At 44.4% G+C, this 18,128-nt stretch overlaps 1 protein-coding gene across 3 annotated transcripts in view; it reads right to left on the reverse strand.

Moving 5' to 3' along the window:
* Positions 1-9,103: 9,103 nt before the first annotated feature.
* The window catches only part of PLXNA4 (plexin A4), a 407,281-nt gene continuing 398,256 nt past the window's right edge, over positions 9,104-18,128 (reverse strand). For all 3 annotated transcript variants that reach the window (XM_084518707.1, XM_084518708.1, XM_084518710.1), the window contains 2 exons: positions 16,081-16,231; positions 9,104-15,612 (listed from right to left, as the gene is read on the reverse strand). In XM_084518707.1, coding sequence (XP_084374833.1) covers positions 15,517-15,612; positions 16,081-16,231 — 247 coding nt within the window. In that variant the 3' untranslated portion in view covers positions 9,104-15,516. The remainder of the gene's footprint in view (positions 15,613-16,080; positions 16,232-18,128) is intronic.

Raw genomic sequence — 18,128 nt, forward strand, 5'->3', positions numbered from 1 at the left:
TTAAAAACCAGAAAAGACGAAAAGAACAATTCTCTGTGCTCAGAGCTTGGCTGCTCCAGAGCACAGCTCAGTGACCTCTACTCCACATGGGCACCTGTAACTTCCAGTGGCCTCCTTCAACCTTCTTAGGAATGAAGGTTCAACAAGAAATTATTTCAGACATCTGATGAAAACTATACCTCAAGTTTATCTACACATTTTCTCAGTCAGATCCAGCAGTTTTTGTGTCCTTAATACAGTCTCTTTTCTTTTATCATCTTCTTTTGCAGCTGAACATAGCAAATCAATAATCAACCTCCTTTCTGCCCCTTTCATTCCCTCTCTGAAAGGCAAACTTATTATTATTATTATTATTATTATTATTATTATTATTATTATTATTATTATTATTATTATTATTTTAAGAGTAATCTAAGATTTACAGGGCCTCTACTGTCAGGCTATTTCAGATATTCCATTGGCAACTCCCAGCTAGATTTATCTCCAAGGATATTCAATGCCTCCTGATGGCGTTATCCTTCTAATTGAAATTCTGTCCTAAGGAAGAAAAAAGGAAAGATTTCCAAAGGGGACAAGAAACAAGGCAAATAAATAAATAAATAAATAAATAAACCAAGACAAGCCTCTGAGGCAATTCCCCAGGCTAGAAATCTGGAACAGTATTTTGTGCTTTTCTCTTACAATCAACTTCCCAAAGGAGTAGAATTATCAAACATTACATGGGACAATCATAATAATTAAAACATTTATACGTACATGTGAAACACCATAATGCTGATCACAGGAAACAATACAGTTTTTAAAGTATTTTTCTGCTGGGATTCACCAAGACACTTGCTGTTTTATCATGGGTTGGCTTTTAAAAATGATTATTTTTAATCTATTTTTTCCAGATGTTTTGCCTCATAACATTGCATGTTTTACTATACCATTTGCTGGCCTAATCTGTTTCTCTCTCTGTGTCTCTCTTTTTCCTGCCTAGATTTTAGCATGTGATTTTGGAACATGCTTACAGCACTGCACAGTAGACCAAATAGACTTCAGTGCTTAGAGGAAAAATGAAGAAGCCTTGAGTGAAGACCATGGAGACTTTTGAGTTACTCACACAATACAGTTTTCAGAACCAGATAGAAAACAAAATCCAAACCAAACCAAACACAAGATAACAATACCATCAACAAACCCCTCAAGGATTCAATTTGGTTAAGAAAGTAGAAGTTCAGATGACAAACCTTGCCTTCCTAGTTGGCCAAATTGGGAGAAAAATCTGTAGGATGATATTTAAAAACAAACAGTCAGAAGCTCTCTTTTCACTTATTGCTGAAAATCTCCTCTCTTGTGAAGCCCAGGAGACGTGTCATTCGCACATGGTCGGATCAGTAACCCATGTTCCCATGAAAACTCTCTGAAGTTCAGAACTACATCCCTGACTTAAAGCCCACATATGACCTTGTACATTTATGCACTGGAATATTTTGACCCGGTGAAACAACCATCAAAGTGTGCTAAGTCTGTGTTAGTAGCTAGCAAAAGATACCCTCAAAATTGGAACCACTTGTCTGAAAAAGGCTTTCCAATGATTTTGGAGTCACTGCCTAAGTCAGAGGAGCATGAACCCTTTGGTCTTTAAGCTTTAAATTCACATAAAAATGTGAGCCATCTTGGCCTAAATGAACATGACATGAATGTTGCTGATTTCTCTATGGTTTGACAATAGTGCAACTCCCTCCTGACTTAAATGGATTTTGTGATCCTTTATATCATAACATATATGAAGGGTAATGAAAATGGCAGATAAGGCACAGAGAACTGTGAGCCCCTGGGAAACAGTGCCCTGTCATTTTTCATATGTGGATGCCCAACACTTTCAGGGTGTGTTTCTTGATTAGGATAACTATCACATGACATTCCTAAATGCAGTAAGTTTTGATGGAAAGAGAAAAGGGGATGCTTTTATAATGTAAAGTGTTCAAGTAGTGTTTATTCTTATCTATGTGCACGGGCCAGCTGGTCCCTTAAACGAGGTGGTATGACCTAGCACATCACCCAACCTGTGGACCAGCAGGTTCTAGTCTCATCTCCATGTCTCACTTGAGCAAATCACTTTATTTTTGGGTGATCCAGACTTTGACTCAGAGTAAGTTTCTTCTTTTCTGAACTCACGGTGAGGTTGTTTATCAACCACTGAAGGCAAGCTTTGTGAAGCATGGACCACCTCTGAAGTTCAGGCTGCCCAAAACGGTCCATGAGCAGACCCAGATTGCAATATCTTAGTCTTGTTTAACTTGAAATGCTGAAATGTTCTGGACTGGCTTTTTGCTTTGTAGGCTGAATGTCTGCCTGTAAATGATGGCAAAAAAATGAAAGGGGTGGGGTGCCCCCTTATCACCTAAATCATCAAAGAATGCAATTAAGGGAAACTACCTCGTTTGGTCAAACTTGAACCAGGATAGCCCTTTCATTCAAAAAAATAATTAATGTGGGTTAGATGTTTGCAATATAGCTTGTGCTAGTCAATGTTTTGTAGATAAACAGAACTTACAAGCAGACTGAGTGTTGCTCTCACTCTTCAAAATGAAGGGAAGGGGACAGGATATGAGTAGTTGCCTGGTGGATTGGTCCATGGGACAGCGACTGCTTTTATGTCTCTATCGAGCAGGACAGGAAAGAGGGAGGAGATGAAAGGAAGAAGATAGGCTGGATGGGAGAAGACAAAGGGCAACTGAAGTGACCTAGATACAGTCTGGAAGCATCATCCTGTGCAGTAGGGGATTGGGGAACGGCAGAAAAAAAGGATGGATTTACAGCCTAACACCCTCGCAGATGGCTCCTTGCATTTGTCCCCTTGCAGACAAACAGACCCCAGTTGAGTTATGGGCTATAATTCTATATGTGGATGGTGGACGGGAAGAGGGGGGAGGTTGCCAGAGTCGTTCAGTGGTTTATGACCTCCCCAGAAGCCCTTGATGGAATTCCAGCCCCATAACTCACAGCTGCCTTTTCTGGATCTAATTCACTGGAGGTCTCTGATGTGGTAGTTGAGATCGAGTTCGGTGTTGTGTCTTGCCCCTGCTGGGGATTTAATCAGATTGCCTTTGCTAATCCAAAGCAGGACAGTTTTATGAGATAGTTTCCCTGGCGAATGCATTTTGATTTGGCTTGGGTACTGTGAAAGCAGAGAGCAGACTTAGGTACCGTTAACATAATTGGATCACTGCAGGCTTGTTTCTTTTATACTCATCCATCAAAAAGAAAACACAGGACAAGAGCCATGGCACGGCCATCAAGGCAACCCTGGTGTCCTGAATGCTAGAAGTTTTCCATTTGACTCTCAGAAATATCAAAGGCTGTTTGCTACCTGCAGGTCTGCCATGTACAGCAACTGGTGGGTGAGGTTTAAGTCAGGGAAATGAGATCTAACTCAAGACATGAGATCAAACTCATGTCCATGCCTGCAGACCTGCCCCATACCAAGACTTAGAAGCTCAGATCCTGACTGTGCCTCAAACACGAACTGCAGCACCTGTAGGATCAACCAGGCACCAGCCAGGAGGGTCTGAAAGACAAAGGTGGGATGCCGTGGGAGGACATCACTTTCTCTGGCTGATGAATTCCTCTCTGCCATCATTCCAGCTCTCAAAAGGCCACATTTCTAAATTCAAATCCAGCTTCACAGCCAAGAACAAACATTTCTTAGGGCTCATTCTATGCCAGCACACAAGCCCAGAGCAGGTATGCGTCACAGTCGTAACAGGCTGAACCTTTTCAGCTGTTCTTTTTCCAAGATTTGATTACAAACATCTCCTGACTCAGAAGACCCCTTTTCCGACGTGTCTTTCTGTGATCTTCCTCTGTGTATTTGTCCAAGTGAAGCAACCGTGTCTAAAAGCACGCAGGGCAGAAGTGCGTGCTCTGGTGTATCCATGATGCATGCTGTTCCCAAAATGTGTCTGGGCATTGCCTGGCACTGCCCAAAATTGTGCTGGGGAGCACGCTGACAGCTCAGCATTGCAGACAATTTCAGCACAGTGCTTGATACTCTACCTTGGCCTTCTTTTATTTACTAGCACAGATGTAGCCAGGAAAAACATAATGCCTGGTGGTGTTATCTGCTTGTCATGTTCCTGCCCATAAAATGTTTGTGTGTCATGAATTGTGACTAACTGGTGATCTGCTTGCCTGTGTTGTAGGAACAAGGGCTGCATCCCATATGGCGCACTGAAAGAAAGCTGGCCTGTGGAGATATCTTGGCATAATGTTTGGATTTGGGAGTTGTAAGGTCAGCGAGTACACCTCCCATTAGAATTTATGAGAAGGCAGGAAATATAAAGCAGCAAATAATAATAATAAAAATAAAACAGTTATTCTCCTTTCAATTTTTTTTTTCTTTGAACGTCTTAGCTGAAGGCAAAAGACCAAACTGATTCCTGCTTTCCTCCCAAATGCTGGCTGGGCTGTGGGAACACAAAGCACAGCGCAGATGAGATCAGGGCTCTGCTGCATTTACAAGAGCAGCATTTTACATTCCCTTTCCTAAAACAATTACAGCAAGAGAGGTCAAAGCAGACCCCCTGGTGGGATTCATCCCACCTGGCTTCAGAACGGCCCAATGTGGCCATCCACAGCTGGGCTCGTTCCTCTCCATCCTCCCTAGGGACAGCAACAGGAAACAAGCATTTTCCTTTGTCATTCGCCAATCTGTTTTGGCCAACCAGTTACAATGAGGCAAATTGCATCCTGAAGGACGTGCAGGGTGGTTTTTTTTTTTTTTTTTTTTTGCTGGTGACTTTATGGGAAGACACCTACAGTCACTCATATGACTCCCAGGCATGAGGAGAGGTGATTTTGCAGACAGCAGATATAGCCTGCTTGAGGATGGCTCTGAATAGAACCTCATTGATCCCAGAAACGCTTCTTTTTTCTTTTTTTTTTTGCCATGCTGTGTGCTGGCACAGCTTGATCCTGAGGACAGCAGGTCTCTCCAGGACAAGAAGCTCAGATTTATGGTCCCCATCCCTCTCAGAGCCTTAGGAAAAATGATGAACCTGAGGCTGAACACGGGTGAGGAGCAGTCCTGCAGAGTTTTTCAGTTCCTTTGTGCGAGTGATACGCAGTGGGCACGAGTGAGCTGATGCTGGAGTTGTACGCTGCTGGACCAAAAAACCCTCCAACAAGGGGACTGGTGGGGGGAAGAGCTTAATGCGATGCAGGCAGCTGAACCTGCGAAGTGTCAGAAAGCGGGCGAGGGAGTCGGGAAATAATAAAGGCAAATTGAATTCTCTCCAGGCTGCTGGAAGGGGTCCTTCTCAGCTGACATCTGGGATTGCTTTGGGAATCTGAGCTGCAGGCGAGCTCCCAGCTTTCCCCTGCCCTTTCCCCTGCCAGGTTTTTGGGGGCACCTGGGGGATGTCATTTACACTGGGGACATTGCAGAGCTGAGGGAAGTGGTGACCATTTGCTCAGTGGAGGAGCTTGCAGGAAGGATGGAGTAAGATGCAGGAAATGAACATCACTTTTCATAGACAATGTGAAATATTTTTTGTAGCTTGTGGGTGGGAGAATCCAGCATGGACGGAGAAACATTAATGATCTTAGTGAAGAGAAATATGGCATGATTTGCCATATCTGCTTTGCACATAACCTGTTTGGCCTTGGATATCTAGCTTAGATATTTGGGAGCTGACCAGGGACATTTCAGATCTTTTCAGGGAATCAGTAGGTGAATTCTCCACCAAGCAGTAGCAAGCTCACACGTGTAATCCCTCTGAAAGCAAACATTTTGAGCTTGCAGCTTACAACAGGGAGTTACCACAAGCCTGGAATCTGCTTGTTTGGCTGTGCTAAGTAATCACAGCCCCTTTTGGTGCTTGGAAGGGTGTTTTTGTGGGAATAGTCAGTGCTGTGCAGTTTCCTGGTCTTGGCACTGAAGACAAGAAGAAGCTGTGCCCCAGCAGGTACCACACATGCCCTGAGATCTGGGTTGGATTCTTGCAAGCATGCAATGCACTGAGACATCCAACTGCAAAAATTGGTGGCTGGACCGACTCCTGCCTAGCAAAAACAGACTGCAGAGCCCCTAGCTCTGCCCCTGAGCTGCTAGCGTGACTGTGGGCAACTCATTTCACCTCCTCATGCCTCAGTTTCCTCCACACCTCTTCCTTTTCCTGTCTTGTCTCGCTGGCATGGAAGCTGCTATTTCTACAGGGATTTGCTGTGTTTGTACAACGCCTGGCAGACGCTCAGCCTCACACTGCTCTTGTGCAAATGTTCGGTGTAGCCCTTGTGCCTTTGTGACATATTTTATATTTAAAAAAGACTCTGAAAAAAAAAGTAATCCTTTATAACTCTTTTCTTTTGAAATGTCATTTTATTTTTGTGTGCTAGCAATTCAGAACAGCTGAAATCTGAAAGACTTTGCATGTGACAGTTTCTATCATCAATTCCTGCAGTTCACCCTGCTTCCCTGACCGACTGACCAGCTGCTGGGACGTGCTAGCAGGCTGATGTGAGTCCCTTTGGGTGACAAGGACTCTTCCTTTGCTGCATCCCAAGGAGCAGCTGGCAGAGATGCCTTATTTCCATGGCCAGAAGTGGTTAATTCATTTTCCTATGTATTGCTATGTATTGCTCATCTGCAGGTACCCAGACTTTTCCTAAGTGGCATCACACTGAAGTCTGCTGCAAAAGCTATCAGAGTTTCATCTGCCTTTATAGGAAGCCTGTTTTATTGCTTCCTTTCTATGCTTTCCATTGAGATGAGACATGTAGACCCAAGTTCAGCAAAAAGGTGTTTGCTTTCCCCCAGCATTATAATGGCACCATGGCCTGCAAATCCCCTAAAACCTGCCAGCTGCCTCATTCCTCAGTGGGTGACACAGACTTAGCAGTCTGGAGCATGGAAGGTATGCAACCATAACGCTGTTTTCCTCTCTGCTGAGTGAAACACGGGGCAGTGTTACGGGTCCAGGAGAAGGGTAGCAGTGGGAAATGTCATGGATAAGGGCAGGCAGAGGCAGAAGATGCTGGTGAGGATGCTGATGCCACACACACAGGCAGCTCTTGGGATGCTACTGTCATACATGTGTTAAATAAAGAAAGGTGGCAGTTTTGGGCATCCCCACTATCATGCCCCCCTTGCACCTCTGAAGGGCTTTGCGTACATCTCCTTTCCTTCAAGAGCAGGGTGAAAAGAGCAGGTGAAAAACACCTATGAATCTTTTATCTCTGGTTTGCCTTCAGTGGAGGTGTCTCAGGTCATTTTCAGTCCCTTGGGGTACAAGATGATGCTGATACGTTAAATTCTGCAGACCTGAGTCAATGCAGCACAAACCCAACCCATGCTTGGCCAAGCCCATCCTCAGTCCCGGGTACTCAAACCTCCTTCATTACAGATTTACCCTTTGCAAAATCCATTCAAAAGCTGACATCATAAGACAATAACCATGAGATAAGGGGACCACAGTGGTTGGCGAGTAGCTGTGGGAAAAGGAAAATGGATTTTCACTTCTTGGTTTAAGCTGAGCTGTCTAGAAATCAGTGTCCATCAGCTGCTCCTCACTGTTCCCTGCAGGGGTAGGAGGCAGGGGAAGGAGGGAGGATGCAATCCTCACTGCCTGGGGAGCCTTTTTAGCTCCAAACAGATCCTCTGAGACCATGCCTGGTGGTGAGAGGTCTACAGGTCTGCCCGTGAGGGCATCTGGTCCTTGGAGAGGGATGTGTCTTCTGCCAATAGCCAGAATACCCAGAGAACACCTGAAGAAACATGATTTCTCTCTATTTCCATGGCCAACCATGCGTGCTGGAAGCAGAGCTTACCCCAGCAGCAGCCTCAGACCTGGCATGACATCCTGGAGAAAAGAAGCACGTGGGCTGGGGTGTTTGCAAGCCCACCTAAGGCTGCCCACATCTCTTGCAGGTTTTAAACCTGGTGTGATGCCTCCTACTCTGCTGTAGTGGCAAAGGCATCAGAGGCTGGTTCTCATCAAGGACTTTCTTTTTAAGGCCACAGGATTTGGTTCCTTTTCTGGCATCCCTGACTTCAGCAGCTTGTCATCTGCCTTCAGAATGAACTCCTGAAGGCACCCCAAAGGCAGATGGAAAGAAGTAACCTTTGAAAAAACAAAAAGTTTCAAGCTTTTCCTTGAAAACAAACAAAAAAAATCAATCCAATGATGAGTTCTCATGTGAGCAAGAAAAGGAGAGGTGGAGGGACAGAGGGAGTGAGGAAATAAGGGAGGTTCAAAGGAAGGAAGGAAGAGAGGGAGGAAAAGAAAGAAAAAGGGAAAGAAGGAGTGGTGGCACACTTCAGCCAAGGCCAAAACACCAACAGGAGCTGATTCCTTGGAGTGCTAATGAAGCTCCAGAAATGCATCGTGGATGGTGGGAGAGCCTGATCTTGGGCTCCGATGGCATGGATGTGGACTGGCTTTAGGCACTTGCCTGCTCTCCAGTAATTCCCCTTTGATTGAATTCCTTTTCTCTGGCTCCGTTCAGCCACAGGAAGCAGCAATCAGAGCCCAGGGCATTTTTATTTCTTTATTTTTTTTTTTTAATAAACTTTATTCTATATTACAAATATTTTTTTTTCCTTTTTTTTTCTTGTTCTGGACTGCAAAATAGGAATGCCTTATATTTACATACACAGGTATACAATTAATTATAACAAAGGTACAGAAGCTTTGCCTTTACCAAGTAACAACGGGATTCCAATTTAAATAGTATAGATTTTATTTATTTCTTTAACTAGGATCAATTCAAAAGAAAAAATCAAACCAACAACAACAACAACCTAAAAAAAAAAAAAAAAGGATCCCAACCTCCTTTCTAATGCTGTCTTGACATCTCTTTGAGGCTGTTAGTAACACTGTAGTGAAAGGATATGTCTTTACAATGATTTTGTACTTAAGGTGGAAGTTTTAGCAAAACAGAATAAGACTTCTGGGCTCATGTGTATGTCCAAGACACAGGGTCAGACACTAGGAAGGGCCTGTCTTTGTGGCATTAAATAATCCAGTTGTCTCTTGATTTCGTGGGGAAGATGCTGGGAACATTTAGCTAGCACCTAACCTCTCTGCTTCCTTACCCCACTCTGGGCTGGAAAGTGTTATTTTTTTTTTTTTTTTTTTTTTTTTCTCCAGGGAATGGGGAAAGAGCAGGGAAGAAATTTTTAAAAGTAACACCAAGTTTCTTTCAGATACTTCAGAAAGGACTTCAAGCTCGGATGTGCCTTGATTTCCCCGGCTGGTTCTTACGTTCCAGTTGATCTGGAAGTGAACAGCAGCCTCTCCTGCTCAGAAATACTGCCCTCAGATTCAGCCCACAGCAGCAAGAGAAGGGGATACTGGAAGAGCCTAAACGTCCTCTTCCCCCATTTTCCATAATCAGGTTCACTTCACTGAGCTTCCCTGCACACTGCTCTTAGTGTCTTTGAGGTGATCTGTTTCCAAGCAGAAAGAAACGTTTGAGGTAAACTCTCCATTTTTAGAACAGAAGATTAACAAACAAGCAAAAAAAAAGAGTAGCCAATGGACAAACAATGACGACGACAACAGAAATCACACACGTGACAGGTTGATTAGACTAAGCAGCTTTACATCCTTGCTATTTTTCTTTTTTTGGTGGTTTTATTCTTTCCAAGTGTAAATCTGTTTTCTTCTCTTTTTCTTTTCTCGACCAGCACATCAATTATCCCCCACAGGACAACACAGAGGGGAAGGGACTCTGCACAGTGGCAGAGGTGAGGGAGAAACTGCAGATCTCTCTGGACCCAATGGTACCCTGAAAAGGGGACAAAGCAAGAAAATTCGGGTGGTGAATGACCAGGAGGCTGAAGTTCACACCGTGATGTTGAGGTTGACTGGATTTATCACTTGCCTGCCCCACAGCACACCAAACATGGATGGCAAGAGCTAGGACAGTCCAAAACCTCCATCTGCCCTGGAGGACCGTTCTTTTACTACTCATCATGTACACACAGCAAATTGTCCTGGCATCGCTGAGGTTATGCCAATACATCTTTATCCAGCAGCTGTCATAGCGAGGCCTCTGCCAACACAGAAAAACGATTTACTGTGTAAATAATCAAAGCTCCCTAGCTTGCAGGAAGAACTCCATTCCTGGGCTCCCTATTCATCCCAGGAGAGGAGGTAACCAGGGGCTGGGCAGAGTTTAGACAGCGTCACTGATTCAAGAGCTGGATTTTTGTACTGATTTGCTCATTCAAGGGTGGGATATACATAAAATGGGGCTCCTGGCTGCAATTCCTGGTGAGCCACTGAAAAAGAAAACAAACCTGGTGGGGACAACACGCACATTTTTATGAGCATGAGGGACCTCTGACCAGGTCTTTCAGCTACATGCTGAACCAAGGAAAAGAAAGGACTAAAACCACCTTTTGGGGACCGATGGGGTTATAGTTAAGTGCTTATCTGGTCATGGCATCTTCCCCTATCAGCAGTGGCCACTGCTCACCTGGAAAACAACAGATTGCTATGGAGGAGCACTCTTGCACACTAGATCCTACCCCAGGAATTTGGGAAACAGGACCAGTTTTCCACCTTTCCATCATTCCTTTTACAGCAGTGAAAAATGTCTGCAGGCTATCAGATACATCTGCTTCATGAGCTTCTACAGGCTGATGGGGAGGGTGAAGCATGACTTGTTTTATCAATGCCGTGGTGATGTGAGGGAGGAGTTCTGGTCATCTCCAGTAGCCCAGGCTTGTCTTTTTGGTATGAGATGGTCCTTGGACTTGAGGGTCTTTTGTGGAGCCAACTGGATGCCCCACTAAGAAGAGCCCTGGAACTCAGTCCTTTCAGGTTTCCAGACTTCCTTTGGAAGAGTCTTCCACACAAAGGTAAATGGTATCTCCTTTCAAAGCTCTTCACATCTTGTGGAAATACAGATCTGAATTTTGCGTTTTGGCTTACTTTAAACAATTTTGCTCTTGATATTAGCTGCTATTTTTTTTTTCTTGGGTTGTTACATCATAGGTGTCCCAGAATTTAGCAGATGTATGATCTTTGTGTTCGGTGACTCAGCAGTGAGAGTAGCACCCAAATTCCTAACTTTCTTTTTATCAGCTTTCGACAGAGTTATTAAAAGTAATAATAACAATAATGTGATTTACTTGTCTTTTTCCCTCTAATGCAGACAATTCCCTGTGGACTAATGTACAAGATCTGGAAACTTCGGTAATCATATCCCAATTAAAACAGATACTATCTCCAGTTCTGTTTGCAAATCCTCTTTAAGTTATAAGAATTAGTTATGTTCTCCAGTGCTGAAGTGGCATGAAGACAACTGCAGTGGTGAAGCGATCAAACTACCACTGGAGAAAATCGACTGAAGCCCTGTGACCCAATGGAACAAGGCTGGCGTATGCCATGATGACCAAACCTTCAAATATATTTGGGGCAGAGTGAAGAGTGGAAAAATAGGACTGGTGTGTGTTAGGAAAGGAAGATGCCTTTGTGAGTCCACGTTTCTCCTCTTCCCGAGTTCTCATGTGCTCTCTGTTCAAAAGTGCTATCAATCTCTAACACCTTCTTCCAGACGATACACAACTTTTCCCAAAATTCCATTTACCAGGAGGCTCAGTCTGAAAAAATATGTGACATGATAGGTTCTGGCATGATGGATTATGCCTCAGCTCAGTGTGACATTGATAGGTGAATACACTCATAAAGAGCATGTTGCAGCACGGCTGCTCACCTTTGCTCCTCAAATCCAGCCTCCAATCTCAGAGCAAGCTCTACAATGGAGAAATAATCTCAGCTCTTTCAGCAGAACCACAAGAAGTCTTCACACATTCCATTTCCTTATTTCTGATGGTGCTGCAAGCGTCAGCATTCATTGTGTTGATTGTAGTGTTCAAGAAAAAAAAACAAAACAAAACAAAACAAACAAAACACACGAAGATCAGCCTATCATTTGATATGTTCTGAATACTAGGAGCCTGTCTGTTGACTTCAAGGGACTTTGGCTCCTGTTCTCTCAGTGTAATTTGAAAAACAGTGAAATGCCACTCACAGAGCACTTTTGGTCAACTGTGGAACAGTGAGGAGTTGGGGGAAACAAGGCAAAAGAAGAGGAAAAAAACTCATTCACGTCGTAGTAGGGCTCATTCTTCTGTTTGTGTCATTGTTTTTAATTATATTTTAATTGTACATGCACTTATAAAAATAGTTAGCTCAACAGGTGAGGCTGAGAAGAAAGATGCCAAGACCTCTCATAGACTGGGGGGGATGCTGGGACAGTGGATGGAAAGGGGAAGGACACCAAATGGGACAGGGGAGGAAGCCCACACATTGACATCACAATTCTGGCACATTTTTCCAAGTGAAAACCAAAACCAGCTCAAGCACCAAATTAAAAAATAATAATGAAGAAGGAAAAGAAAAAGGAAGAGGAGATGAAAGAGAATCAAAATATACATTTTCTTTCAAATCCTGGGGATGGGGGAGAGAAATGGGGACTTGGGAAGGGTTAAGACACCAATCTCGTGGCACTTCCCATTTCCCCTAAGTGTTTCATTCTCAGTGTCTCTGAGGTGTTCAAGTTTTCCTTGAAATATATATATATATATTTTACAGCTGAAAAACTCCGTACCAGCAAGAAGAAATAAAACAGTGACAATGGAAAACAACAATAATAATAAAACAAAAACACAGCCCTGAAAACATCAAAAAGAAACAGGGTGAGTCCCAGATTTCCCCTGTGGTGTTCCTTTGACTTCAGTAACAGTGCAGGATTACACCAGTTCACTTTGATACTTTTTTTTTTTCTTTTTTTTTAACAGCTTCTTCTTCCTTTCGCGTGCGCATGTCCAGGCAGTATAGCCCATCACTCATAACCACTTCCCTCCAAGCCAGCTATTTGTCCTCAGACTCCTACCATCCAGCTGCGAGTACAAGGCATGACAATAGGGTCCATATTTATCTCTTGTGGCACTTTGTTTGTCAAAACCTTTGGTTTCTTCCTTTTTTTATTTTTTTTTTTTCTTTTTATGTACTTATAAAAAATATTGTGTTTGTGTTGTTGTTGTAATTTCCTTACCGCTGGCTCTGGTGGGACTTCCACCCCACTTTCACAGCCATAATCAATGGATCTGGAACATGCGCCAACATTACAAAATGGGTCAACAAAACCACGGCAGAGCCAACCAAACCAAATCATCCCCATTGCGCAGGCCTCTTAAAAATGCTGAGATGTCCATAAGGTGCATGATGAGTCCGTCAGCTCAGCGATCAAACAGAAAGCAAGCAAAATCAAAAAGGAAACAACACGCACGCGCACACATATACACACACGCACACGCACAAAATAATAATAATTAGAATCAAGAGAGAAATGTCTGGGGTTTTAAAACCAAGACGTGTCCCTACGTTTTGCTGTTTCAACGTGACTCTTGTGATGTTCTCCCCGCACACGCACCGAATTTTGGACCGCTGTTCTTTAAATGGTTTTAGAAAGACTTGCTTGTGTGTGTATCTGTTCGGCTGAACGAAACCCGCTTGCTAACTGACTGCTGTTTGCACCACAGCCCCCTTTACACACCCTCATGTGCCGTTGCTCAAAAGAGGTTCGGGTTTGCTAGCAAGAGGCATGATTAAAACCAAACACACTCGTTCCATAATCAATTTACACACCCTGTCTTTACCCCTTCCGCCCTCCGGGTGCAAAGAAAATCCAGGCTGTAGCTCGGAGGATTGTGTAAGATGGATGAGGGTTAATTCTCCATGGCATGAGGCCACTCCTCCACTTGCTAGTGAGCACCATTTATTCCTGGAGAGATGAACGCAGACCTCCGTGGCGTACCAGACACAAGGTTCTCCAGTTCCCCTGAGGCTCTGCAGGGCTGATTCTCCCACTGTGCTCAACCACAGTGTTAAACAGGCTGGCAGTTGTACAAAAAAATAACCAGCCAAGTGCCCAGGAGATACAGGAGCTCATTCCTATTTGAAACAAGTTGAGGCGTAGTTCTGGAGGAGGTGAGCAGAGGAGAGTAAAGGGTGATGGCCCACCCTTGTCCTGTGGTGACAGTGATCTCTGGAGGGATGGGAAGTGCAAAAAGAGAGAAAATCCTTCCCAGTTGGCAACTGTGCCTTCAGCAAGGCTTTGCTGGCTCCAGGAAAGGATCAGAGCAAAGGCCAGGAGTTGGCACCAAAAGGCAAATGAGCTTACAATCGGTCAGGGTTCTCCAGAATACATGCAGTTTGACTGGGAGCATCTAGATAGAAGAATATTTTGAAGTGTTTCATTTGGGTTTCCTCCAAGATTTCCTTCCAAGGTGTGTGACAACATTTCCTCTTAGGAGTGGCGTTGAAGGAAGCTTCTACCATCAGTCCTATGCACCACCGTGCTTCACGGCAAGCCCTTTAGTATCCTTCTGATATTCCACCACAAGAAAACAACAGCTTTGTTTCAGCTGAGGAAACAAAATGGAAAGAACAAACATCTTAAAAAAAATAATTAAAAAAATAAAAATAAAAAACACCCTCTGGCTGGTTTTTGAGGCCAAGCTCCTTGTCTGGAACAAACTGAGACTTGTGGCTCTTGCTTTCCAAGCTGAGGTGGGGACAAGGGAGATGCTGTGCTGTCCATTGCCAGAAGGAACAGAAACACCACCAACGGGATGCCACTGAGCAGAGAGAGCATTTTTTTTTTTTTTTGCCGCAGTGCTACGACCAACAGGACACAATGGGAAAGACGGAGGGGAACACAGGTCTCTTTGAAAAATAAGAATAACCATATGAAACACATGGGCGGGGGAGCGTCGGTCTCCTCCTCCCTTCTTGACCCTTCTCCTGCCCCGAGAGAGCAGCAACACCACTTTGCCCAGGCAGATGAGAGCCACAATGGTCCCACCGTGGACGGAGCTGTGGCATTTTGCGGGGAGCTTTGGGGTTCCTCTCCCAGTGGGGTTCCTATCAAGAGATAGAGTTGCAATGGCTCTGAAGGAGAGGGTCTTGATTTTCTCCTGCCCTCCAGGATCCCGGCAGGCAGGCTGCCTTCCCTCGGGGAGACTTTTCGTAATACTGAGTTCTTTTCCATGTCCACTCCAGAGGTTATATCCTTAGGAGGGCAGTTAAAGCAGCATGACAGAGGTGACCTCCCAGTTTCCCATCTGTAGAGTAATGATGCGATGTTGGGGGAGGGTTTTGTTTTGCTTTGTTTTGTTTTATTTCGTTTTGTGGAATATTTTTCTTTTTTTTCTCTCTAGGGCAAAGGCAGAGGGGAAGCTGTGAAAACAAGAGCTCCACCTGAATGTCTCGATGTCCCCAGAGCCAAGATTCCTCTGCAGTCTTTTTCTTTTAACCCCTGGGGATTTGTCGCTTTGTCCACAGATTTCGAAAGAGAAAGAAATGAGAGAGAGAAAGAGAGAAAGAGAGAGAGGAGCGCTGTTCAGGTGACTCTGCTTACAGCCAATCTAAACTTGCACTTGGTAAAGATGATGATCTTGAGTGAGGCACGACTTGGTTTATCCCTCCCAGGGTGTCCCTGGCAGGACAGTTCTCAGCTGTCTATGCTCATGAGGGTTATGACTTGTTCAAGTTTGTAGGCAAGTTTCTGTTTCCCAGCCTGGTCGTCTTGATCAAGGGCTCCGAGGATCTGGAAAAAGAGAGAGAAAGAAGTGATGGGGCTCTATTTTTAAATTTATTTTCCAAAAAGATCAAGTCCAGCATCCTACAGCAGCAGATAGGGGTCAGTTTTCCCTTCGGGTGGGCCCCAGACTTAGCTTAAATAACAGGTCAGTCAGCCAGCAGGGAAAGACACAGGCAGTTTGGGCTTGATGTGAGTAAATGCAAACCCCTACGTTGCAACAGATCAAGTGGTTTATCATCTAGAACATCAGTTACTTGGTAGATTTATTTATTTCCTTGCCATATTTCAGATGTCCTAAGGCATCTCACCTGGTCTTCAACACCCATGTTGGTCACCTTTAACTCCTCTGTCATGTTTGCTGGACCATTCTTGGATGCTTTAGGGTGTTGCTATTATAAATGGCACCGGGCACATATGCCTACACAACTTCTACACAACCTACACAACTTCTCCTCACCCTTCCAAGGCTCTTACCTCCTCGCTGTACTTGCCAACGTAGGAGTATATCTCTGAGAGCGCACTCATAGTGTTGAACTCGTTCATATGCATGCGAGACTGCTCAGCCAAATATGCATTCATGTCCTGGTCACTGATTGCTGGCATTTTGGCAATGTCTGAATAGTACCTGGAAGAGAGAATTACAGGTATTTCTTAAGGGGAGAGAGGAGGAAGTCAAAAACTAAGCCCATAAGGACAAAAGACACGCTTAGCACTCTCAGGCTCAATGATATACCCTGTCATGCTCTTCTTTTACAACAAAGGAGACAACTTAGCCAAAATACAAATTAGACTGAACCATTATTCCTGAATAACAGATGCATGTTGCAGGCAGTCAACCCTATCTGAGAGTAAAAACTCAAAGAGCATCCAGTAACCTTTTTCTGTGCTATCAGTGAAATAGGCAATACCTTTTGGTGCCAGATTCCTTTCTCAGGCATTCAAGGGCACTGCTTCCAGTCCCATGGAGAAGTCCCACTGATCTTGCTGCCCTCTGAGTGCTCTGGATTTTGCTCCCACACACCAAAACCCTTTCAGGCTTGCTTGTGCCCCCCACACATTTACATCTGCATGCATTTTGAGATCATCCACCTCCTCCAGTCAATCCAGTCTATCCCAGCAACTCCTGTGCTGCTTGACAAATCCTTTTTGCCTCTAATTTTAAGCTAGCCCCTCATCATAGTTTGCATCAGTAAGATTCAATAACTTCATCCCCACTTTGGCTGGGGAAAAATCTGCTTCCCTTGAGTTCGGGAGGACTGGGGCTTTATCCACAGGACATGGAGACCCCAGGACCACTGCCCACGCTGATTTCATCAGCAAAGCAATGTCTCTTTAAGGAAGTTGCTATTTTCGATGTCCTTCGTCCCCTGGGTAAGGCAGGTCTTGGAGGACAAGGTTTGCAGAAGGTAATCAGTCACTGTCACTCGCAGCTGTGCTCTGCTGTCAACTGGTTAATTAGACGCCATCATTTACATTTTTAATTTCTGCAATTTGACATTTTGTGCAGAAGGAAAAAAAAAAAAAAAAAAAAAAAAAAAGGGAAAAGAAAAAAAGCCCATAGCTGCAGCAATCCACAATTTTATAATTAGGAGGCAGAGGGGACGGGGAGCCAAAAGAGCTGACAGGTGTCCTGTAAACAGCACTGAGACACCTGCTGAGATGGAGGCTGTCTTCCACTGCAGAGAAATTGGATGCTGAAGTGCTGTATGATAAGGATCCTTCAGACATACGAGTGGGAAAATACTCTCTACAACTGAGCAGGATAGGCAGCTGTGGAAGTCTCCTGTGAAAAACAACACAGTGCAAGAGGGCTGGGAGGAAACTCCTTCACATCGGAAGGCTCCAGCGTCACTTCAGGCTGGTTTCGTGCCCCACAGTCCCATCCTCATTGCCATGGGTTGGTCTCTTGTCTTCTGGACTCAGGAAAAGCCTCAAATCCCAGCCTAATTCAGTCCCATGCTCTAATTATTGCCCAGTGATGGATGGTCTGAGCTTGATTTTGCTTGATAAACTGCCTAAACCCCAAACACCCAAGAAAACCCGAACAGTTGTCTAGGAGGGAAGGAGCCATCTGGAAACCCTACGAGAACCTGTCCTACAGAACCACCTCCAGGAGGAGGTGGTGAGCAGGATGAATAGATCTTCCTCAGCCTTTGCCAGTCCCAGAAAAGTCAAACTGCTCTCTGCATCACTAGCTGGACAAAATCAGATATATTCTGCATGCATTTCTGATGAGATAAAGTGTCAGGGAGTGGTAGCACCCATGAGAATGCTGTTTCAGGTTTCTCAAGGCCAAAGCACATTGTTGTGGACCGAGGAGTCCTACAGACAAAAAAATAAGGTGTGCCTTGGCACCCAAAGGAATTTACATCCATGTGCAATAGCACATTTCATAGACTTGTGGGGAAAAAAAAGAGCCTGCAATGCAGAGAAATGCATTGATTTATGGTGCCTGAGAAGAGCCCATGGAGAAGAGCCCAGCTCCTTATGAATATTGCATAGGCACCCTCCTGCTGGGTGAA

The sequence above is a fragment of the Aythya ferina genome, assembly GCF_964211825.1.
Source record: "Aythya ferina genome assembly, chromosome: 1".
In the NCBI taxonomy this organism is placed as follows: Eukaryota; Metazoa; Chordata; class Aves; order Anseriformes; family Anatidae; genus Aythya; species Aythya ferina.